The sequence below is a fragment of the Protopterus annectens genome, chromosome 1.part0, assembly GCF_019279795.1.
Source record: "Protopterus annectens isolate FY-2018-M chromosome 1.part0, PAN1.0, whole genome shotgun sequence".
Classification (NCBI taxonomy): Eukaryota; Metazoa; Chordata; order Ceratodontiformes; family Protopteridae; genus Protopterus; species Protopterus annectens.
Window position 1 is genome coordinate 576,588,390 of NC_056725.1, and position 25,151 is coordinate 576,613,540.

The 25,151-nt window shown below is 42.3% G+C and overlaps 1 protein-coding gene across 1 annotated transcript in view; it reads left to right on the forward strand.

Annotated features, from left to right (window-relative positions):
• Positions 1–25,151, forward strand: part of LYPLAL1 (lysophospholipase like 1) — a 210,223-nt gene that overhangs the window by 173,572 nt on the left and 11,500 nt on the right. The window contains exon 4 of the mRNA XM_044061423.1: positions 9,491–9,606. Within this exon, the coding sequence (XP_043917358.1) occupies positions 9,491–9,606 (116 nt within the window). The remainder of the gene's footprint in view (positions 1–9,490; positions 9,607–25,151) is intronic.

Here is a 25,151-nt window from a genome sequence, read left to right on the forward strand (position 1 = left end):
TTTACATTTAGTTTGCTAATTTTATCACCAATGCCTCAGAGTGGGATTGTGTTGAAAGTTTTTGCCAAGTCAAGGTATGATTTGTGCACAGATTTGCCTTTGTTAGTGGCCCTGCTCACATTTTCAAACAAATCCACCAGATTTAATAAGGATCTACCCTTGATGAAGCCAAACTGGGTTGGATCCAGGGTTTGGAGGTTACCTATATCTTTACTTATGCACTGCATAATGGTACGTTCCATGGTCTTACAGATGAGGCTGGTCAGACTTATAAGTCTATAATTCCCCGGGTCTTGTTGCTAGGCCATCTTTGTGGAGGAGAAAACTGTTACTGTTCTCCATTCCGCAGGAACAAAGCCTGTGCTTAGGCTATGATTGAAAAGGGTACTTAATGGTGATGCTAGTTAAAAGACACCCTGGGATGACGTTTGGTCCCACAGAAGCTGTGTTTTTCTGCCTTGGACAAGGCTTTCATGACCTCCTTTTCGACTATGTAAGGTGGGTGTGGGGGGTTTGGGGCAAGGTTTGTGATAAGTTTGGAAGGAGATAAGAGAGTAAAATTTTCACCAAACCTATCCACTAGCAGGTTTGGTGTCTCTGCGGGTCAGTGTGTGTGTGATACTGTTAGTCACAAGTGTAGGCTACGTACGTAGCTGTAAAAGGCCTTATGGTTATCCTTGGTTGTGCTTGTTAAGTTTTTCCTCAAAGATGCCCTTAGAGTATTTGACATGTTTTCTTATTTGTGGTTGAGGCTGAGGAGGGTGCTTTTTCCATTGTTGGGGCCTGCCTTAGTTTTCTTGGGCAGCAACTTTTTCTGTTTGTTGATGCTGGATGTCCACTGTGGTGGCTTGTTTTTACTTGGTGCTCTGGCTTTGATTTTTTCTGAACAGCTGAGTCTATACGCTTGTGCAAGTGATGGTACAGGGCTCTAGTGTAAGATTCTGTGTAGTTACTACTTCCATCTAGGGGTGGGGCCTGGAACGTATTTATACCTTCTCTTAGGAGGGTATAGTTTACCTTGGGGACGTTTTTTAGTCCGAGTTCGCCCTGAATTCTGGTGTTAGTGCCAGTTCGAAGGTGACTGATTTGTGGTCAGATTTAACTAATGAGGGTCCATCAGTTGCAGCAGTACATGTGTTTATCATGTTAGTGAGGACCAAATCTAGCATGTTTGTTCCTCTTGTTGGAGTATGAACAATTTGTTCTGGGGCATTTGAGTTAAAGTCAAGGAACTTTTACTCTAGTGAGTTAGAGCTAGAGTAGGTTTCCCAGTTGATGATGGGATAATTGAAATACCCCATAACCAGAGCATTCAGGAGTATTTGGATTGACTATAGTTTGGTCAAGTAGGCTTCGTGTGCGTCATGACCCATGGCGGGGGATCTATAACTGGCTGTGACTTGAATGGTGGTTTTACCCAAAGTTACCTGAACTTGGAGTAACTCCATGGGTTCGTAGATTATAGGTTCATAAATTAGTATCAGGCTGACTGCCTTTATGGGCCATTTTAAGCCTGGCCAATTTCCCCATGTGAGAATCAAACCCTGCATCTTGTGCATGTAAGGTAAACACCTTAACCATTATGCCATCCTCCCTGTCCTTTCTAACTAGATGAGATGTGAATTTCTCTAATGTAGATAGAAGCATCGCTTCCTTCGGTTTTCACACATTCATTTTGAGGTCTGAAGGTGTGGAAGGCATTGTAGCTTTGTAAGGTGGGGCTATTTTGTGGCCTTGAACCAGTTTTTTGTGACTGCTAGACAGCTACATCTTCCAGTGAAAGTAGTGTTTCCTGGGTGTGCAGTTTTTGGTTTAAGCTTCTAGCATTTAGCAGCATAACCCTTATTTTGTTATGATTGACAAGTTTCACATTGGTAAGTTTGTTTTCAAGACCTTGCCTAAAAAAGGCACTATGAGGGAGGCAAGAGCCTTTACCAGCAGTCGAAAGCCTAGTGGTGCCAAATGCAAACAGTCTCTTGCGAAGCAGCAAGGTTTGTCGACCGTGACTTCCCAGGCTGACAGAAACTGGATCCCCTTTGAATCACACCAAAAATGAAGCCAGTTATTGAAATTGATCATTTTTTGCTTATACTGAGGCATTGTACTAAGTGAGGGTAGTGTGCTGTTAAAGGCTAAGGAGATACCTGCCTGGGACACACACTTAGAGCGCCATCATGTCTCTCTTCATAAAGTCCAGTGATGCATGTCTCAGATCTCCAACATGAATTATGACAGTCATAATGGTACTTGTTAAAAGACCTGAGTGCATGCATAATCTCATGAATACTGGCACTTGACAGGCAGCTGACTGTGATTTTCTACTTGTCCAACCTACTGAGTGGGACATCGTGAGTCTCTCTATAGAGTCTCCAGTGACAAGAAAATTAGTTTTTTTGAGTGTTGCACCTTATGGGCTTGGTAGGTGAGACACTGGTGTTACTATGTGTTGTGGGTGCTATGGGAACTGTTAGTTGTAGCAGTCTTTTGTTTTTGAAGTCCCTGGTGTTTTGGTAAGTTTTTTGAGAGAACATCCGCACATGTTGATTTTTGTGTTTGATGTGTATTATGTGCATGAGTAGCAGTTGGTGGGTTGACAGCCTCTTCATTGTTACTGTTTTGAGTGTGAGAGAGCAGGGATTCCATATTCTTGGTGTAGATACATTTCTCGCACTCTTTACAAGAGTTAGTTAGTAGGGGGTTGTCACTGTACATGAGGCAATTGCTACACTGCCTCAGGAGACCCAAGTCAACAAGGTTGGCCGGAGAAACAAGGGTAGTCAACTGTCTGTAATGCTAGGTTGAAGAACTGGTATCACAAAGGTGGGGGGGGCTTTTCAGGACTGATCAAAGAGATGCTCAGCAGATGGATATTTATGTCTGGGTTTTTTTTTTTTGCTGGTGGTTTAATAGGTCACAGTTCACTAGCAGTATTTCTTAGACTAGAAGGGTACTAAGGGTGAGGGCTACACTAATGTGATACAGCTGTATCTAAGGGAAAATTTGTGGTATTTATACATCCAGCTATGGTGGACAATCATGCAACACGCAAACCAGCAGAAACCTGCTCAAATGCAGGGCTTAAATACCAGAAGGTAAAAAGTAAAAAAATGTTAAAAAGATTCGAAAGGACCTATTAGGATTCTATTGCAAGTCCTAGATCAACCACCCTTCATAAGACAATCGACACATTTCTCTCACTAGAGTGCAGAAGGGCCCTTTCCAATCAAAGATGACCTGGAAAATGTGCTGAGAACAAACAGCCATTACAAATAGACCCAGATGCAGCAAACCTGTTTCTGGACAATGCTGCAGCTACAAGCTACACTAGTTTAGGTGGGAAACACTAGAGAATGTTTAACAACGAAGAAAAATAGCAGTGAGAGACTAAAAAAGTTTTAAACAGCAGACAAACAGCAACGCGACTAAATGTTTTAAACAGCAAACCAGTTATTTTTAACACTGCTTGGAGGGAGAACCAGAACAAGCAGAACAGATTGCTTTGCAACAGTGAAAAGTACCAGGAAATACTTAACTAACAGTGAAAGTAGCAAAAAGAGCTTTGCAAGTAGTGAAAACAGCAATAAAATATGATTTAACAGGCAGAGTAAGGCAGACGGTTGCAGTACAACAGTGTAGTTTAGTACGCAGTATTAAAATACAGTATTCTAGGCGGCAGACAATAAGTGCAGTACGAGACTAAAGAATGTTTTAAACAGCAAACAAATCAGTTATTGTAACACTGCTTGTCGGGAAAACCAGAACTAGCAGAACAGTGACAAGTGCCAGTAAATACTTAACAAAAGATAGCAAAAACTGTAACAATGACCACATTTTAACATCTACAACTGGGTAATTTGAATGCACAGTTGTATTTTTTAATTTGTGCTTTATGCAGTAGGTGTGATTATAAGACTGAGATGAAGAGATCCTGCAATTAATCAGTTCTACAGAATGTGTGCTAGAAAAGGGTATTTTGTTAAGATGGGGAAAAGCAGAACAAGCTGGTTAACAGAAACATGAAAAGGATCGATGATCTAAAATTAGTTTGGGTTGGTAGTGTTAACATGAATAGACTTGAGTGACATCTACCAATCCTTCCCTGACATCTGAAAACATTGAAATATAAAATCTTCCCTGCTGGATTTAACTACTGTGGTTTCCTAGATGAGTGCATCTCTAAATTTACTCTACCTACCAGCTACTTAGAGTTATACTGCAACAGTGTGCTGATTCCTGTTCTCTGGACCTATCTGCAAGCTGCCTCTCAGTTAAACAGGATACTTTAAAAGTTTATCTTCTGGTGTTTTACAAGCACCCTGTGTAGGTTTACATTTAAATATCTTTGTATTCCTGTCACTTTGTACAATACCATTCTGAGACTTGCAGTCTAGGACCTGCACCCCCCCCTGCATTTTCCTTGCAGGACTTTAAATCTTTATTTGCTGACTTACTCCCATTAACATTACCCTGCAAAGAACAGTGTATGTGTTCAACTTTCCTTATATGTAGGGTAGCACACACTCAATCACGCCAACGCTGTCCCCACCTGAAACCCTCTTTAGCCAACCCCACCTTTATGCCCACTGCCTAATAATTTCCTTTGCAGTCATTCCCAGTGGAAAGTTTGAATTTGGCTACAGAAATCAAGTATTGCCCAAGTAGACTATATTTACCACTTACCCTCCAATCCTTGCCAAAGGTTTTAGCCCACTCCGTTCGCTGTGCTCACTCCGCTCCTCTCCCTACCCCCAAATCCCTACCACCCCAGCTGTACTCAAATTTAATCTAGCAAAAGACTGCTCCCACTAATATCCAACCAATCAACTCATACCTCCCATAATCTCCACCCCTCTACTCCTTCTTCCTACTTATCATACATCCTAATCCCAACACAGTCATGTCACTAACTATAATTATAATCCTTTGCTGCACTCTTCTAGCATTTACTACATCTTACGAAAACATTTCAGTCAATTCTCCCAACCACTTCTATTGCACTCTGTCAACTACCCCTCTCAAATTCCCACCACACAATTTCACTACTCCAACCCCAAAATGCCTCCTTCCACCACACCTACCTAATTACCAAGCCCGCACCTCATCTGAATGCAAGTTATTCTTAAAATACCACAAGCATTTCACTGCATATATAAAACATAACCTCCGCATTCTCTCTAAAGTTACTCTCCGTGGAGATGTGCACCTTAACCCTGGTCCCAATTTCTCCAACTTCTCCATAAACCCCCCTCCAAATAGCTCCCCTATCACCCAAATCACACTTAATAAAAAGCCAACAGACCTCCTCATTATGTCTCTTAACATCAGAAGCATCTGTAACAAAATCCAAGACCTCCAGGCATACATACACATGTATTCCCCTGACATCCTTATCCTAACTGAATCTTGGCTTAAACCTCACATCAAAAGTGAAGAAATACTCCCACATGGATATAACATCCTCCGCAAGGACAGAATATCCAGAAAAGGAGGAGGAGTGGCAGTGATGTATAAATATCACCTCAATATCCAAATTCTCACCCAGTCAGCTCCCCAGCTTGTCAAGGAAGAAATCCTCTATGCTACCCTAAAATTAAATCCTAAGAAAGCAGTTAACTTAATTGGCTGCTACTTCCCTCCAGGCCAAAATATACCCCCCTTGAAAACCTATTAAACTGGGCCAATCTCTCCCTACCCCAAGAAACCATCATACTCTGTGACTTTTAACATCAACTGGCTGTCCTGCAATAGTAAACCCCGAGCACTCCACCTAGATCTCCATGGCTTCTCACAGCTTATACAATCCCCAACCAGGATAAATAAAACCACCAATAATCAGACCATTCTTGATTGGGCCCTAGTCAAAAAAGATCCTCACTCTTACCTGGCAGGCTCCTTACCTGACTCCCTAAGTGACCACTCCCCAACCTTCCTACTAAAACACCACATAAATAGCAGCAAACCCATTGTCCACCGACACATTTGCTACAAAGCTAAATTCAACTCCAGCTCCTTCACCACCTCCCTACAAAAAATAAACTGGTCACCCCTAAAATACCTCAACCTAGATGAAGCAGTCCACTACTTTAACAGCACTTTCCTGAACATCCTTAACTCCCATGCCCCTTAAAGATGCACCAAAATCCGAACTAAAAAATCCCCCTGGCTACAAAAAAACACCAAAGACCTTATGAAATCCAGGGATAAAATATGGGAGCAATGGCACACAACCAAAAACCCCTCAGATAGGCAACTATTCCTTGAACTACATAACAAAGTCAAAAAGCAAGTAAAAGCAGACAAAGCCCTTTTCTATCAGACATCCCTAAACTCCTCACAAAACAACCCAAAGCAATTCTGGTCCACAATTAACTCTATCCTCTGCCCAGGGAAGGTAAACACCACCCCTCTCTCCACCTGTAGCATAGCTGACTCTTTCAACAAACATTTTACAGAGACCGTTCTATCCCTAACTAAAAACACTTCCCTACATCAACACCCCCCACACCCAAACCAACTCCACCCCTCCCTCCCTTCTTCCTTTCCACAGTACCCACCTCCAACATAAAAAAAACTACTGACAAAACTTAAACCCACAAGACTAGCAGCTGACAACCTGCCCACAGAATACCTAAAAATAGCAGCTGATGTTTTAGCTTATCCCATCTCTGTATTAATCAACTGCTCCATATCTGAGTCCTATGTGCCAACCTTATGGAAAATATCCCACATCATACCCCTATACAAAGACAGCCCTTCAACAGACCTCTCCAACTACCGCCCCATTGCCATCCTCTCGCCTCTCTCCAAGATACATGAAAAATGTATCAATTCACAGATCTCCAATTATCTCCTAGACAATAATCTCCTCTCCTACACACAGCATGGTTTCAGACCACACCATAGCACCACAACTGCTCTGCTCTCCTTCACTAACACCATTCTCCAACATAAAAACAATGGCCTTTTCTCCTCTGCTGTATTTCTTGACCTATCGAAGGCTTTTGATATTGTATCACATGACCTTCTACTCTCTGCACTCTCCAGCCTCTCCATACCTGCCATCAGTTGGTTCCACAGCTATCTACACGGCCGCCAGCAGTCAGTTGTCTGGCACAACGATCTATCCCCTTGCCTCCCTGTTACTCTCGGGGTTCCCCAGGGCTCCATCCTTGGCCCCTTGCTTTTCTCCATTTTTACCAATGACCTGCACACCACCACCAAACATGCCTCCCTCATACAGTATGCAGATGACGCCACTCTCATCTGCTCAGCTCCAACTCTAACAGGACGACAACAGATCATTCAAGCATCTTTCTCTTCTGTTGAAAGTTGGCTATTAAATGCTCAACTCCTCCTTAACCCAAATAAGACCAAACTCCTCATCTTTCAACCCTCAAAATCTACCCTGAACATCCCCCATTTCAACATACTTGCCAAAGACAACACTTCCATCTCACCAACAGCCCACACTAAGCTACTCAGTGTACAGATTGACAACAAACTCAGATTTGACACTCGCATATCACTAACAATAAAAAAGGTCCACAAAAAACTGGGTGCCTTGTATTGAAACCAACAATACCTAACCAAACCAGCCAGAATCTCTACCACAACTTCCCAACTAATCTCAACCCTACTCTATGCATCACCCATACTCACAAATCTTCGATAATCAGACCTAAAGAAACTTGAAGCCTGTTACAATAAAATTGCAAAATTTGCATCAGGGGACTCCCACCGCAGTCACCACTGTCTCTCCCTTAGGAACCTACACTAGCTTGAGCTCCCTCAACTCCTACACCTAACCCAACTTACCTTTGCTCATAAACTTGTAAACCACCCTCTTAAAATTCCCTCACTTCATACACTTCTCCAACCCTACCAATGCTCCGGACCCCTGAGCTCCTTCAATAAAAATGTACTCCAAGTCACCAAACCCAACAACTCTGCAGGGGAAGCGCTATTCTCCTACTCAATATCCAAAATTTGGAACTCATTTCCCACTGCCATAACTACCCTCCCTTCCAGCAGTCTCTTCAAATATGCTCTTAAAGCACACCTAAAATCTCACTGGCTATGTCCTTGTCCATACCCCAACTACCCCCCCCCCCTTTCTCCTGTACCACTAATTAGCTGCCAGCTCTACTATTAGCTGTCAACAGATTATCAATATTTCATTACTATTTCATATCCTTTAACTAGCAGATGATTGCAGTATGATGTTTACTCTTTTCTCTGTGAGAAATTAATACTACTTGGCAAATGTCTTGCACCTTATATTGTTATTGTACTCTGACATATGTCATTACCTGTCAGACACTGTCTTTGCTATAAATATGCTGTTTTTTTTTTTTTTTTTTTTTTCTTCTGAAATGCTAGATTATACTCTTTTATATTATGTGAAATTTTGCTTGTCTGAATATGTGGAGCTTTCCTTGTGATATTATACTCTTGGAGGGGGAGGAGTGGGTATGGTGTTAGGTTAAGGTGTACAAGCCACAAGGTACAGGGTTGTTTGGATCTAGGGGGGGATAGTTGCTGGGCAAATGGCTCACAAGGGCAGTTAGCCTAATACTTACCTATGAACCTAACCTATGAACCTAACCTTGACATATAGGTCATTTCTCCTGTTAAACTGTCTTTTTACTGTAATTATACTGTTTTTTTCATATGATATGCTAGATTGTACTCTTATATTATGTAAATCTCATATGTCTGAATATATGGAGCTTTTCTCCCCGGGCCTCTGCTGAAAATGGGCATATACCCAGTCGGACTTTCCTGGTCAACAAATGTAAAATAAAAATAAATAAATAATAAATAAGAATGTAAGCCATACTGTTGGAAGATTTGCTGTCAGATAATTGAAAAAATGTTGGATGTGCTTGACCTAGATGCAACGCTGCAGTAACTTTAAAGCTTTTGAATTAGATTGCAGTATATGGAGAACTTAGTCGACATCTCCAGTTCTGCGTGTCATTATTGCTGATAACCGCTTGTTTTCCTTATATGTGAAGTACACGTCCTCACAATGCAGTCTTCTGTAAACTGTGATAGCTTGTACATTGTGTGTCTTTGTGAAGTGGATGCTGCATATGTCATTGTGGAGAAAGTTTGTGGCCCGCCTGGAGGCCAATTTGCAAATATTTCTTTTTGGCAGTAGCAAAGTGGATATGTAGCTTTTAAAACCACAAGAGATGGCCAGAGCAAGTGTGCATTTACTCTGCTTAAGTTGCTTCTGAGTCATATTTCTTTGTTGATAAAACTAGATTTTGGTAGGAAGTTAAGTTGCTTTCAAGGCTGCATAGTGAAAGAGGTTTGGATATAGGTAAACACAGTGCATTATTTTCAGTACTGTGCTCCAAAACTTAGAGTTCATTGTGTATTTTCATTATCTGTGTAGTTGATGGATCTCACAATATTTTCCATTGCCTGAAATGTTGAAGACACATTGTAAAGCTTCTTATTATTTGTTATTTTCTCTTTGCAGGAGGCTTTTCAATGGGAGGAGGAATGGCAATCCATTTAGCATACAGGTTTCTTCCACATGTAGCCGGAGTGTTTGCGCTTTCAAGTTTTTTGAATAAAGAATCCATTTGTTACCAGGTAAAGTAGTGGACCTGTAGTACAGCTGTTTTATGAATTTTTTACTGTTTTCTTAACTGAGTAGAGCCCAAACCATGAACCTTTTTCAGCAGATTTGAACTAGTGCTTATAACTGATGCAGGGATATGTGGTTAGGATGTTGAAAAACTCCTCCCTTCTGAAGTGATAAATGCTATTCATTCTTTAAAATGAAATCCCATCTGTCTTCGAGTGGAGTTTTAATGTTTCATCCAAAGATAGCATATATCAGACTTGCAGTATATTTCACTGTAATATCATTGAGTATGAATACAGTTGATTCTTGGAAGGCCAGAAGCCACTGTATCTGAGCGTCCCACAATCAAAACCACAAATACCCCCCTTAGCAGATATTGACTGAAATCCCATTACCAATTTGCATAACTAACTCAGTTGCCATAGCTTTTACACGTACTCTCCTTCACCTTTAGTGCAAATCCTTTCACACAATGGCATTTCAAATGCAGCAAAAAAAAACCTTGCAAACCACCGAACTAAAAGATCTGAACTTTGAGACAGTGGATAGTCTTCACCGAGACAAACCTCTCTCACCAGAAATCATACTGCGTTTGCTTGTCTACCTAGCCTAGCTAAGAAAGCTATATGCAGGCACAAAACTAACTATTTCAAATGCAAACTGTTTCTGCTAGGCAAACCTAAACACTTTTGGCAGGAAATAAATCTACAAATCCTACCAACTCCCTTATCACCATCCAGACCTCTTAAGGCCAACTCGCAACCTCCGACTTTCTCAAGGAATTCAGTCACCTCCCTGGTACCACAAACTCTGCCTCTCCTCCCAACTCATCCAGTCCCCCACCATTTATCATAGTAAGAAAGGCATTCACAAGACCTTGAGCCCCACTAGAAAACATACCCTTGGATGCATCCTCTGGTGCAGACAACCTACTCCCCTGATTCATCTCACTTTACAAAGTCTTCCTTACCACACCTCTTTTCAACATTTGTAACCTCTGCTTAATTCAAAACACAATGAAGATGTGTGGAAACTTGATTTGGTCAAACTCCTTCCCAAACAGCCTCAGCCAGAGAATGCCTCCCACTTCTGTCCTACGTCCACCCACCCTACACTTAGGTAAAATACTTGAAAAACTAGTGTACAACCAACTGTCCACATTCATCAAACAGTACTCTGTCCTCACTCGCAGATGAGATCCTTCTCAACAGTGATAAAGGAAACCTTTCAGGAGCACTCTTCATTAACCTTATGAAAACTTTTGATCTTATTGACCACCACCACTTCCTTCACTCTCTCCAAGAAATAAGTTGGCTGTAACACTATCATCTGGTTCTAAGATGTCTAAGTAGGCATTTCAGAGTTAAAATTCACTCAGCCTGATCACCTCCAACAGCCCTTACCAAAGGAGTTCCCAGAGCTCCATACTCGCCTTACTGTTTTTTTTTTATCTTTATTAGCAAACTACCCGCCAATCTCCCTAACCCTCCTATTACTCTTGATGCAGGTGACACGGTTGTCCTTTGGTCCAGTCCCTCAAATTCAACCATTCAAACCCAGTTTCAATCCGACTTCAACTCCATTATTTATTGGCAAAACCCCCCCATAAGCTAGAATATTATAACAGCTCCCCACCCTCACAAAAAATAAATAAAATACAATTACCTTCAGTTTTGATGTTATATTAAATCAGTCCTTACAGCCTACTCCACTGTAATGGCATATAGAGAAGTTACTTTTCTGTTTGTGGGGAAGAAAGTTGTAGTAAAATCAGACTTCACTATTATATCCAGTTGTGTGAATTCCACAGTCAGGGTAGATGAAAAACATACAGTTTTAAGATTTACAGACATCACACTTTGCTTCTGTGCCTTTAAGACCTGATCAGGGCACAAGGCTGTTCCGCCATGTTATACTGTCTTGGCCAAACACAGGTGTGCAAGGCTGTAAAGATCTTGGCAACCATCTATTCCACTCAGCTGGGACACCTTTTGTCTCCATTTAAAACCTTTTTATATGAGAGAAGACTAATACACTAGGTGAATGCAAGTCTGTCTGGCTGGTAATAAAGTGCATTGGATTCTCCCTCCCTGCAACACCATAGGAGGGAAGTGTTAAAGTTTGAAGAGGAGACACTTTTGACATTTGTTATTGAGAGAGATATCACACACACTTTGTTGTTCTCGTTCCTGTCTTTCTAGTCCTGGTTGGTAGGAAGGCCAAGATGCATGTCCAGAAGACTTCTTTGTGTAAACACAATATCAAAAAGCACTGGTAGGATTGGACTGGAGTCTGTCTTGTAATGACCTTGAACCAGAAAACAGCAACACTAGCACTTTTGAAATTGGAATGGACAGCACTAACTTAAAGAAGGCAGTAAGGGCACCTCATGCCAAATGATATATGTGAATAGAAAATATTTCACAACTAGTAAGGCAGTATGAAGCATTGTAAATCTCTTCTGGCACCTCAGTCTGCAAATTGCACTTAAATCAAAAGTGTTGGGTATGCTTTCCCATTAGCTTTGATTCTACATATTTGTCCAGACCAATAGCACAGAGGTTAAGGTACAGAATTACCAACTAGTAGACTGGGTTTGAAACCTAGTTAGGGCACAGCTGGGCAGCAGCAGTATCTGTGCAGAAGAAAAGCTGGCAATCTACTTCTGTAGTATGTCACAGGCACCCTTTGGGGCATACCCATGGAGTCACCATGAGTCCATTTCGACTGACTTGCTGACTTATATAAAACTAGTTATCTTTTCAGGTACTCCTGTGAAGAACTTGCGTACATGTCTCTTTCATATGAAGATAAACGAAAGCAAACAACATGTTTTGATTTGAAGCATTGTCTAATATGATGTTGGGTGTCATGGATGGATTGGTATTTATAGAAGGTCATGTAGGGTTTAGTGACACATGCAGTTACGAAGATCTGATTCCTTGCTAGCTAGCAAAGACTGCTTGTACCAGTAGTGTCTGTCAAGAAGTGAAAACTGCACTGAACATACTGGCTGTTTGCGTTTGAGAGGCAGTTTCACCAAAAACAAAAATCTAAGAATTAATTTTACGCACAAAAGGGAAGCAGAACTCTTCCTGCTGGTATTGGATGAAAAACTCCTGAGTGAAAGAGTGCTCTGGAAAGAAGCAATGGGTCCCCAGCAGAAGAATATATAACATTGGACAGATTTTTTAGGACAGGCCCTTGGCAGCAAGCAAGTAGTCCATTACTGGAGTAGTCTATCTTTTGCACCAATGGAGGAAATCCTGTTTTATTAACAACAGTTCCCATAAGAGGGTCTAATTGCATCTTGCAGAAGCTGCATCAGCTGGGTGAGGACATTATTCAAAACTCTGCTCTGGAGGAAACTTAAACATACAAAATGCCTCCAACACCTGATGTTTGTATCAGCTGGGTGAGAACAGTTCCAGGAGTTCCCTAATGGGACTATTAGGGACCAACCTCACAAACAAATGTGACTCAGAGTCCCTCCATCATCAGGTGTTTGCATCAGCTGGCTAACAGTTCTAAGCATTCTATCTGGGGCAAACTGAACATACAAAACATGATACAGAATGCATCAAACACCAGATGATCTACCCAGCCTTTTTCCGAATGGGATGGTGTTTTTTTTACTGGACTGCACAGGAAGTGGCCCATCAGAACACCAGAATTGGAGAACAAGGGTTGCCTGGATCTAAACAACACAGTTTCCACTTTCACTGCTGTACACAAAATTACTTGGGAGTACAGTTTGTATCCAAAAGGCTTTAGTATTGTTTTCCAGCAGTGCCAATATGGTAAGGATCTTGTTAGCTGCTTCTCATAATCCAGAGGAGCTTATTAGGAGAGACTGCCTTCTCCACCCTTGCTGATCATCAGTATTCCTGTTTAAGTCAATAGTAGTCAGTAGATGGTTTTCCTGCACCTGTCTGTTGATATCAAAAGTCATTCTAACTGGCTTTGCTAAACTCTGACAGTAACAGGGATTTTACATCAGGAGCTACCAAAGCTTCAGTCTTCCTGATTTTTAGTATGCATCACTCGAGTCCTGAAGACCTCTCCCCACTCTTGCCTTTAACCTATCCATTTCCATTACTGCTGGTGTCTAACAGTGGATCATAGGAACAATAGTATGATTGATGAGCATCTTTTGGCAATAGGTTGTCACTGCATCAGCACATCAGCTGTTGATGTCTTGAACAGTTCTTTTAGACTTTTTGTCCTGGATTTCCCAGGTATAAGGAAGAAGCTGTTTGGAGGTGCTGAACTCATCCCAGATAAGTGTCAGCTAGGCTTTAAAAGGAAGCCATCATTAAACTTTAGGTTTTCAGGGTCTTATCTGCCATCCAGTGCATTCTCTGGGAGGCCTTTTTAGCTTAACTGAAGGGTTGCTTAGATGCCATCCTCTGGAGGCAGTCTGGGTCCGTTTGGCTGTCCACCCAAAAGCTTGGGTGACATCACCTCAGAAGCATGGGTGTTGAGTGTTATAGTCAGAGGTTATACAATTCCATTTTTGTTTGTGTGTGAGAAACAGGAAAATCACTCCCAGATGTTCCACCCTGTCAGAGAAGAGATTTATCTAACAACATTCAAAAGTTGCTGGCCAGTCGAGTTACCCAAGAGGTCCCACCAGACCAATGAGGATCTGGGGGCTATTACATATTTTTTGTGTGTCAAAGAACAAGGAACTAACACCAGTTTTGGATCTATGAAAACTGAACCATTATATCAGGCAGATCAAGTTATGGATGGTTATGGTGTAGTCCATTCTGCCGTTGTTGAGGAAGGATGACTAGATGTGCTCAGTAGATCTTTGGGATTCCTTGCCTTCATATAAAGACTGTAAGGTAGTTCAGGAGATTTTTGTACTTTTGGCAGGGAGTCAGTCATTATCGGTTCAGAGCTCTGCCCTTTGGTCTCTCCACAGCCCCTGGGGTGTTTACCAAATGCATGGCAGTTGTGGCAGCCTGGTTCAGGCTGCAGGAGTTCCAGGTCTTCCCGTACATGGACAAATAGCTCCTTACCACCTCCAAAAGAGCAAATCTTGTCAAAGCCCAGGACTCCTTACTCCAGTTGTGTCTGTCCTTTGGGGATCACCGTGAACTAGGAAACGTCCACTTTAGAGCCAGTCCAAATGTTAGACATAGGCTGCTATTTGGATACGTTTTTTCAGACAGCAAAACTTCCAGTCTGCAAGTTAATGTCTCCTCGAGCACAAGCGTCTCATCTACTTTTATCTCTGAAACTCCCAGGCCTCCATGATTCTGAGGCTCTTGAGACAAATGGCACTATCAGCTTGTATGGTAAATGAGGATCCTGCAGTGGACATTAATAGCTCAGTGGTCATACTTAAGGGGCCAAGGGGGTTCCAGGTTTTATTCCATACCTGCACAGTCTTGGTGAGGGCAGGGGTCAGTCCTTTAAGTAAACAGACCCAATGACCTACCTTTCGGCTGCCAGAGTCTTCTCGACTAGCAGCACCTTTGGGAGGAAGGTTGGCACTTTTCAAAGAAAATTGGAGTTTAATTACCCAAGACAGATGGGTATTGGATATCATACACCAAGGTTACAGGTTTTATTTCCATACCTTGCCTCCTTTCAAAGGCATGCCAGACGTTCCTCCTCAGCAAAGAATAGAGGCTCACAAACAGATTTCTCTGCTACTCAAAATAGGAGCCATTCAGCGGTCCCTCTGTCAGAAGTGGGCCTAGGATTTTATTCTCGCCTGTTCCTAGTACCAAAGAAGGGGAACACGTGGAGACCAATTTTGGATTTATCTATCCTCAACACTTATCTGGACATTCCCAAGTTCAAAATGTTGGCGTTACAACAGCTTTTACCTCTGCTGGGCAAAGACCATTGGATGGTGACTCTGGATCTCAAGGAGGCTTACCTTCATGTTCCTATCAGGCTAAGTTGCAGGAAATATCTACGTTTCCGGGCTGGGACTTCTCATTATCAGTTCTCTGCATTGCCCTTTGGCTTATCTACTGCGCCCAGAGTATTCACGAAGGTTCTGGCTCCAGTGATAGCTTTCTTCAGACTAAGAGGAATACAGATCTATCCTTATTTGGACGATTGTCTGATTCTGGCTCAAGGAAAAGGAGCTTCTTCGTCATCTACACTATGTGATAGCAGTGCTAAGATGCCTAGGGTATTCTGTGAACGAAATAAAGTCCAGCCTAGTACCCTCTCAGGACATGTGCTTTCTGGGTGTGAGACAGAATACAGCATCCCAGATGGCCTTTTGACCCCTGGACAAACAAAGAATCTTTCTCTTTACTTCCATCAATTGTCTCATCAGTCCAGGCTGACTGCAAGGACAGTCCTTCAAGCCTTAGGGTTCATGGCATCTTGTATTCTGGTGCTTCCCAATGCCAAACTGCATATGAGGAAGCTACAATGGTATCTCAAAATGTATGGACACAGCACTGCCAAGATTTGGACACTGTCATTCAGATAATACCTTGCATTCAAAAGGAATTTTTGTGGTGGGCTCAGGAATGTCACCTAAACAAGGGACTCTCTGTGACCCGGCCAGAGGCGAGTCAGGTTCTAACGACAGATGCCTCAGACAAAGCTTGGGGAGCTCATCTAAATGGAAAGTGGATACAAGACCCGTCGACTGCCAGACTTCTACATCTACATATCAAGCTGAAGGAGATGTTAGCAGTCCAATTTGCATTAATAGCTTTCAGGATTTACTTCTTCCAGGGCAGGTGTTGATTCTAACAGACAACACAACTGTCATGTGGTACATCAACAAGCAAGGGGAACACATTCTTATCCTCTGTGCAGGCAAGCAATGATTTTGTGGGAGACTGCTCTCAGTTTACAGCTAAATCTTCAGGCAAGGTTTCTGCCGGGAGCACAGAACTCCTTAGATGTGTTGAGCAGACAAATTATGGATCCCCACGAGTGGAAATTGGATCCTCATGTATTTCAGAAATTGACAGTGTCATGGGGAACTCCAGACATAGATCTGTTCGCTTCTCCACTAAACTACCAGCTGCCAAAGTTTTGCACAAAAAGTTTTCATCCCACAGCTTGGAAAGTGGATGCTCTCTCATTCAATTGGAGCAATCTTCATGTGTATGCCTTTCCACCTCTGCCTCTCCTCCCAAAGGTACTTCTGAAGGTCAGACAGGACAAGCCAAAGATGATTTTGATAGCTCCAGATTGGCCTCGACAGCATTGGTACCCACTACTGAGAAGTCTGGTACGGGAGCCTCCATGGCCTTTACCTTCGATTCCACACCTGCTGACTCAGGAGAGCAGTCATTTACTCAATGTCAAACTTCACTCTCTTCACCTGACAGCCTGGCATATTCTGTTTTAAACCCTGGAGGGTTTCAGCTTCCACAGCAAATTTTGAATGTTATTTTGGAAGCCAGAAGACCTAGTACAAGGAAAGTGTACGCAGATAAATGGAAGAGATTTTTATTTTGGAGTGCAGCAAAAGCAATTGATGTTTCTAAGCCTAATTTAAGTGTGGCTCTTCAATATCTTACTGAGTTACTGGACAAAGGTTTGTCCTTCTCTTCTATTAAGATTCATGCTGCAGCAATTTCTGCTCACTATGATTGTGACCCACCATTGTTTTCTCATCCTTTGTTTAAGCAATTCCTTAGAGGGGCAAAGAATATAAGACCCCCACGGAGAGCTCCTACTCCTGCTTGGGATCTCAATTTTGTGTTGGAGAAACTCACTCTACAACCTTTTGAGCCTGCAGCTACTGCTGAGTTGAAATATTTATCATGGAAGACTGCTTTTTTTTAGCCATTACCTCTGCGAGAAGGGTTTCTGAATTGCAGGCCCTTATGGCAGTTGAGCCTTTCTTAATTTTCCATAAGGATAGGGTATCTTCACGTACTAACCCTACCTTTATGCCTAAGGTGGTTTTCTAGTGTGTCTTTAAACCAAACTATTCATTTGCCTACTTTTATGCAAACCCCAAAATAAAGGGGAAAAGATTTTGCACACTTTGGATATACACAGGCAGTTGCGATATTATTTGAGCAGAACTAAAGGGTTCAGGCAGTCTCAGCAGTTATTTGTTTCTTTTGCTTTGAGTTCTCAGGGCAAGCCTGTGTCAAAACAAACTATTTCTAAGTGGATTGGGTTTTGCATTGCTTTCTGTTATTCCCATCATGGCAAGGAGGTTCCGGCTGGGATTAGGCCTCATTCCACTAGGGCTACTGCCACTTCAACAGCTTTTTTAAGGGGAGTGGCAACTAAAGATATCTTGGAGGCAGCTACTTGGAGTTCTGTGCATACTTTCTCTAAGCATTATCACCTTCCACTTTACTCTAAATCTAGGGCTGGTTTTGCCACTGCTATTTTACAGGGCATTTTGGCAGCTCCTGCTTCTTTATAGTTGTGCCAGCCTCCCTTACCTCTGCTTTGGGATTCTACCCAAGTGTAAGGACTGCAGCAATGTGAGATGAAGAACATAGTACAGTTTTGTACCTACCATAAATGTAGATGTTCGAAGATCCACATTGCTGCCGTCCAATACCCTCCCTCCTTCCCTCTGTAGTTAGAGGCGGTTGTGTGGGTTGGATTGTAAATATTGTGTATATTGTATATATTGTACATATTATTAGTGCTAGGGTGGTTGGTTGTTGGTTTTGTTGTCTTTGGGTTTTGACCTTTCTTGTTAGGGTCTTCTGACATCTGGGGCAAGAAAAGACTGAGGATATGACGTCGGTCATGCGCATTTGTACCCTGACGTCCTGATGTCAGTCTAATGCGCCTTGACCGACGTCAGCCTTATACTTTGATATTCGGGCCGACCGAGGACAGCGGACTACCCAAGTGTAAGGACTGCAGCAATGTGGATCTTCGAACATCTACATTTATGGTAGGTACAAAACTGTACTTTCTCGTTCCTGTCTTTCTAGTCCTGGTTGGTGGGAAGGCCAAGATGCATGTCCAGAAGACTTCTTTGTGTAAATACAATATCATAAAGCACTGGTAGGATTGGACTGGAGTCTGTCTTGTAATGACCTTGAACCAGAAAACAGCAACACTAGCACTTTTGAAATTGGAATGGACAGCACTAACTTAAAGAAGGCAGTAAGGGCACCTCATGCCAAATGATATATGTGAATAGAAAATATTTCACAACTAGTAAGGCAGTATGAAGCATTGTAAATCTCTTCTGGCACCTCAGTCTGCAAATTGCACTTAAATCAAAAGTGTTGGGTATGCTTTCCCATTAGCTTTGATTCTACATATTTGTCCAGACCAATAGCACAGAGGTTAAGGTACAGAATTACCAACTAGTAGACTGGGTTTGAAACCTAGTTAGGGCACAGCTGGGCAGCAGCAGTATCTGTGCAGAAGAAAAGCTGGCAATCTACTTCTGTAGTATGTCACAGGCACCCTTTGGGGCATACCCATGGAGTCACCATGAGTCCATTTCGACTGACTTGCTGACTTATATAAAACTAGTTATCTTTTCAGGTACTCCTGTGAAGAACTTGCGTACATGTCTCTTTCATATGAAGATAAACGAAAGCAAACAACATGTTTTGATTTGAAGCATTGTCTAATATGATGTTGGGTGTCATGGATGGATTGGTATTTATAGAAGGTCATGTAGGGTTTAGTGACACATGCAGTTATGAAGATCTGATTCCTTGCTAGCTAGCAAAGACTGCTTGTACCAGTAGTGTCTGTCAAGAAGTGAAAACTGCACTGAACATACTGGCTGTTTGCGTTTGAGAGGCAGTTTCACCAAAAAAACAAAAATCTAAGAATTAATTTTTACGCACAAAAGGGAAGCAGAACTCTTCCTGCTGGTATTGGATGAAAAACTCCTGAGTGAAAGAGTGCTCTGGAAAGAAGCAATGGGTCCCCAGCAGAAGAATATATAACACTGGACAGATTTTTTAGGACAGGCCCTTGGCAGCAAGCAAGTAGTCCATTACTGGAGTAGTCTGTATCTTTTGCACCAATGGAGGAAATCCTGTTTTATTAACAACAGTTCCCATAAGAGGGTCTAATTGCATCTTGCAGAAGCTGCATCAGCTGGGTGAGGACATTATTGAAAACTCTGCTCTGGAGGAAACTTAAACATACAAAATGCCTCCAACACCTGATGTTTGTATCAGCTGGGTGAGAACAGTTCCAGGAGTTCCCTAATGGGACTATTAGGGACTAACCTCACAAACAAATGTGACTCAGAGTCCCTCCATCATCAGGTGTTTGCATCAGCTGGCTAACAGTTCTAAGCATTCTATCTGGGGCAAACTGAACATACAAAACATGATACAGAATGCATCAAACACCAGATGATCTACCCAGCCTTTTCCGAATGGGATGGTGTTTTTTTTACTGGACTGCACAGGAAGTGGCCCATCAGAACACCAGAATTGGAGAACAAGGGTTGCCTGGATCTAAACAACACAGTTTCCACTTTCACTGCTGTACACAAAATTACTTGGGAGTACAGTTTGTATCCAAAAGGCTTTAGTATTGTTTTCCAGCAGTGCCAATATGGTAAGGATCTTGTTAGCTGCTTCTCATAATCCAGAGGAGCTTATTAGGAGAGACTGCCTTCTCCACCCTTGCTGATCATCAGTATTCCTCTTTAAGTCAATAGTAGTCAGTAGATGGTTTTCCTGCACCTGTCTGTTGATATCAAAATCATTCTAACTGGCTTTGCTAAACTCTGACAGTAACAGGGATTTTACATCAGGAGCTACCAAAGCTTCAGTCTTCCTGATTTTTAGTATGCATCACTCGAGTCCTGAAGACCTCTCCCCACTCTTGCCTTTAACCTATCCATTTCCATTACTGCTGGTGTCTAACAGTGGATCATAGGAACAATAGTATGATTGATGAGCATCTTTTGGCAATAGGTTGTCACTGCATCAGCACATCAGCTGTTGATGTCTTGAACAGTTCTTTTAGACTTTTGTCCTGGATTTCCCAGGTATAAGGAAGAAGCTGTTTGGAGGTGCTGAACTCATCCCAGATAAGTGTCAGCTAGGCGTTAAAAGGAAGCCATCATTAAACTTTAGGTTTTCAGGGTCTTATCTGCCATCCAGTGCATTCTCTGGGAGGCCTTTTTAGCTTAACTGAAGGGTTGCTTAGATGCCATCCTCTGGAGGCAGTCTGGGTCCGTTTGGCTGTCCACCCAAAAGCTTGGGTGACATCACCTCAGAAGCATGGGTGTTGAGTGTTATAGTCAGAGGTTATACAATTCCATTTTTGTTTGTGTGTGAGAAACAGGAAAATCACTCCCAGATGTTCCACCCTGTCAGAGAAGAGATTTATCTAACAACATTCAAAAGTTGCTGGCCAGTCGAGTTACCCAAGAGGTCCCACCAGACCAATGAGGATCTGGGGGCTATTGCATATTTTTTGTGTGTCAAAGAACAAGGAACTAACACCAGTTTTGGATCTATGAAAACTGAACCATTATATCAGGCAGATCAAGTTATGGATGGTTATGGTGTAGTCCATTCTGCCTTTGTTGAGGAAGGATGACTAGATGTGCTCAGTAGATCTCTGGGATTCCTTGCCTTCATATAAAGACTGTAAGGTAGTCCAGGAGATTTTTGTGCTTTTGGCAGGGAGTCAGTCATTATCGGTTCAGAGCTCTGCCCTTTGGTCTCTCCACAGCCCCTGGGGTGTTTACCAAATGCATGGCATTTGTGGCAGCCTGGTTCAGGCTGCAGGAGTTCCAGGTCTTCCCGTACATGGACAAATAGCTCCTTACCACCTCCAAAAGAGCAAATCTTGTCAAAGCCCAGGACTCCTTACTCCAGTTGTGTCTGTCCTTTGGGGATCACCGTGAACTAGGAAACATCCACTTTAGAGCCAGTCCAAATGTTAGACATAGGCTGCTATTTGGATACGTTTTTTCAGACAGCAAAACTTCCAGTCTGCAAGTTAATGTCTCCTCGAGCACAAGCGTCTCATCTACTTTTATCTCTGAAACTCCCAGGCCTCCATGATTCTGAGGCTCTTGAGACAAATGGCACTATCAGCTTGTATGGTAAATGAGGATCCTGCAGTGGACATTAATAGCTCAGTGGTCATACTTAACACATCCCATGAATTTCCTTGTTGCTGTAACATTCCATGAATTTCCTTGTTGCTGTAACAAGCAGTTTCCAGGTGCAATTAAGATAGTGGTTGGAACCCCTTCTTGCCTTTGGGTAGCCCTTCATTCTTCCCCAGCCTCAGGCCGCTGTCACTGTGGATGCCTCTGTTCCGTGGTAGGGAGGGCATTTAAAAGGGAAGATGGCCCAAGGAATGTGGTTGTCCTCTGAAGCCAATCTCCACATCAGTGCCTTGGAGATGAGTGGTCTTCATAGTGTTTCAGGACCTTCTCCCCAATGGTGTGATCTTCATTCAGACAGAGAATATGTCTGTGGTTTGGTACCTAAACCAGCAAGGAAGAACTGTTGAGCAGCCATGAGGGTGTGGCAGTGGGCAAATTCTTTCATTGGTTTCTGATCTCAACACACATCCCAGGGAAGTCCAGCATCTTGGTGGACAGTTTAAGCAGGTGCATCCTTCCCCATTTGTGGTGCCAGAATCCAGACGTAGCAGCTTGGATTTTCCAATGCTGTGTACACCTTGATACAATCTATCTGCCACCCCATCCAGCACGAAGTGCAGCAGTTTTTATATCCCAAGTCCCCCCCCGAGGGACACTGTTCTGCATGCTTCGTCCCTCAGTCTCCTGCACACTTACCCACCGACTCCCATCATACTAATTTTTTTTTTCAGAAAGCAGCCTTTTGCAGAGCAACTGTAATTTTGATTTGCCCCCTTCTGGCCCTGACAAGTCTGGTTCCCCTTCCTGTGGCCTAACCTCTTGCAACCACCCTGTCTGCTTGACTCCATTCCGGGGTTGATTTATCATCCAGTGGGGATTTCTCTGCCCGGACTGCATACCTTCAGGTTACACACATGTTTTTTCTAGTTCCCATGATGGCTGGAAATCCCAAGATCTCTGACAGAGTCATCAGTATTTTATCCCTTTCGCAGAAACCTTCTACATGGTACATTGAGCATCAGTGCTAGTAAATCGAAACATCCTATAGTTTGGGCTTCATCTAAGGGTGTTGGACCCCTTTTAGCCCCACTTGATGCTATTCTAGATTTCCTTGCTGCTCTCTTTCACTCCAGTCTGAGCTATTCTACTATAAAGGTTCAGCTTTCTGCTATTTCCAATTTTCACACTGGCATGGATAAACACTCCTGTAGCAGCCCTAAAGATCTCTAAAGCTTTCTTGGAGGATACATTCTTGTTGTGACCACCAATTCAAGATCCTGTCCCTTATTTGGGATTTGCCATTGCTGCTGCAGGTACTAAATAGCCCTCCTATTAAACCTTCAACCACCATTCCCTTGAAGTAGCTGTTCTAAAAAAAATGGTTGTACTGGTAACTGTTACATGGATGAAATGGGTCTCTGAGCTGTATGCATTATCCTCTGTCTTTCATTATCTAATGTTTTCATAAAGATAGGGATACTTGTCAGGAATAAACCCTCCTTTTTTTCCCCGAGATAGTCACTGAGTCTACTTTGAACCAGGTTATTCATTTCCCTGTGTTCTTACCAACTTTTTGTAATAAGGGAGAATATTTGCTGCATTGTCTGGATGTTCATAGACAGCTGAGATTTTGTTTGGACAGAACCAAAGTCTTTAAAAAATAAACAGAAACACAGCAACTTTTTGTTTCCTTTTCTAAAGCCAGACTGGACAGGCTAGTGTTTTAAAGTGCCCTATCTAAATGGCTTTCTGATTGCATTTCCTTTGTGTACAACTTAAGAGGAAGGCCCTTATCTGCAACACACAAGACTATTCTACCAGGGCAGTGGCTGCCTGTCCTGTTTTTTTCTCTATAGCCTCTATTGATGACATTTTTGCCGCTGATGCTTGAGCTACCTCACATACTTTTGTGTCCCATTACAAAATGTGTGTACAGTTGAGGACCAGGGCCTCTTTGGTTCCACCGTTCTGCAAAATGTTCTTTCATGATACATGGCTGGGGACTCTGTGCCATAGGTTGAAGCTGGATGACAAAGACAACATTGGAAATAAAAATAAAGTTATTTATTAACTGTAAATAAATTGGCCTGTTTCTGCATGGTCTCTGGTTCCTCCTGCCCTGCCTCCCTCTGCCTTGTAGTGCATACTGGTCTGCCTTTGAGTTTGACTGGGCCTTCAGGGGTCCTTTATTAAGCTCCTCAAGTTTTTCTTGCAAATTCTTGAATCAGTGTGAGGGGCAAACTTGATCTGAGGTGAATGGGGAAAGCAGTGTATTATGGGTAGAGAGGTGAATCTCAGGAGTCAAACTCTCTGAGAAAAGGCTGGCATTGAATCTGAGTTGGTTCATATAACCCACAGTTTGAAAGCAGAAAGAAACAGACAACACAAGCTGTATCGTTATGGTAAGTACACAACTTTCATTTTTCTATAGCAGGTCCTGATATCCCCTGGCCTGTCCGTCCATAAGTAATCCTCTTTGTGAGTAGTAATGGTCTCAGAATTCTGTCTCCATCCATGCACTATATGGGACAAAGGTCACAGGTGCAGCCCGCCATACTCATTTTTTTTTCTGAGCATCACCTAAACATGACTTTTTTCAGGTCATATGTCTATGGTTGTATACATGAATACCTTCAACAACAGGTGCAGTATTACTAATCTAAAAACAGTATCTTTAATAATTTTAGGGGGAACAGATGAGAATGTTCCTTACATTTATTAAGTTCTTGGGGGGCAGCATTTTGAGAGATGTGTCCATTTTTAAGTGATAGGTGCTCAAGGTGGGGGTGTAGTACTACGAACTTGTGAGTACAAAATGGAAGTTGCTTGATACACCCCTGGCAGTGGTGTATAATTCAAGATCTTCTCTGAGCTTCATTATCAGGATATAGCTAATACCAGGACATAGCTTAAAGTACATATTGTGAACAATGAGTCCAGTCTCTATGTTTATTAAAATGTTCAGACAGGATAAATCTGATAAGTATTCAAAAAGTCCTCTAAAACTGTAGCCTGCTTGGTCTGTGTACTTTTGGGCAGTAATGAATCTTTAAAACTGGTGATAGGGAGCATAGAATCGTAAGTCTAGTTTCTAATTGTTAGTATGGACTATAACTCTCAGAAGCGCCTCTTGTTACAGTTTTCTAGTCTTTCATTTGTTCTTGGTTCTCATTAGAGTTGACAATATTGTGAGGGAAAATATTCTGACTGACACTTTATCTTCCTTCTGCTGTTTCCTGTAATGGCATTTCTGATGATGCCATAATTGCTAACCATTCTCCTTTTCCAGTTTGAGTTCAAGAGAAAGTGCTTACAAATCACAGACACCTAAAGGTTAAGTAAACATAATCATGTCAGCCAGATGATGTTGGAATTGATTTGACATCCATCCTTGGAAATTCATAAAAACACTTCAGGATATTCTAGATAGTCTGCCTCCCAGCAAATCTTCCGCTGTAAAACCTACCCTCACAGATGATAATCTGATTAAAATGCTAATGCTTTCAGAGGGCACAATCTGGGCTGATT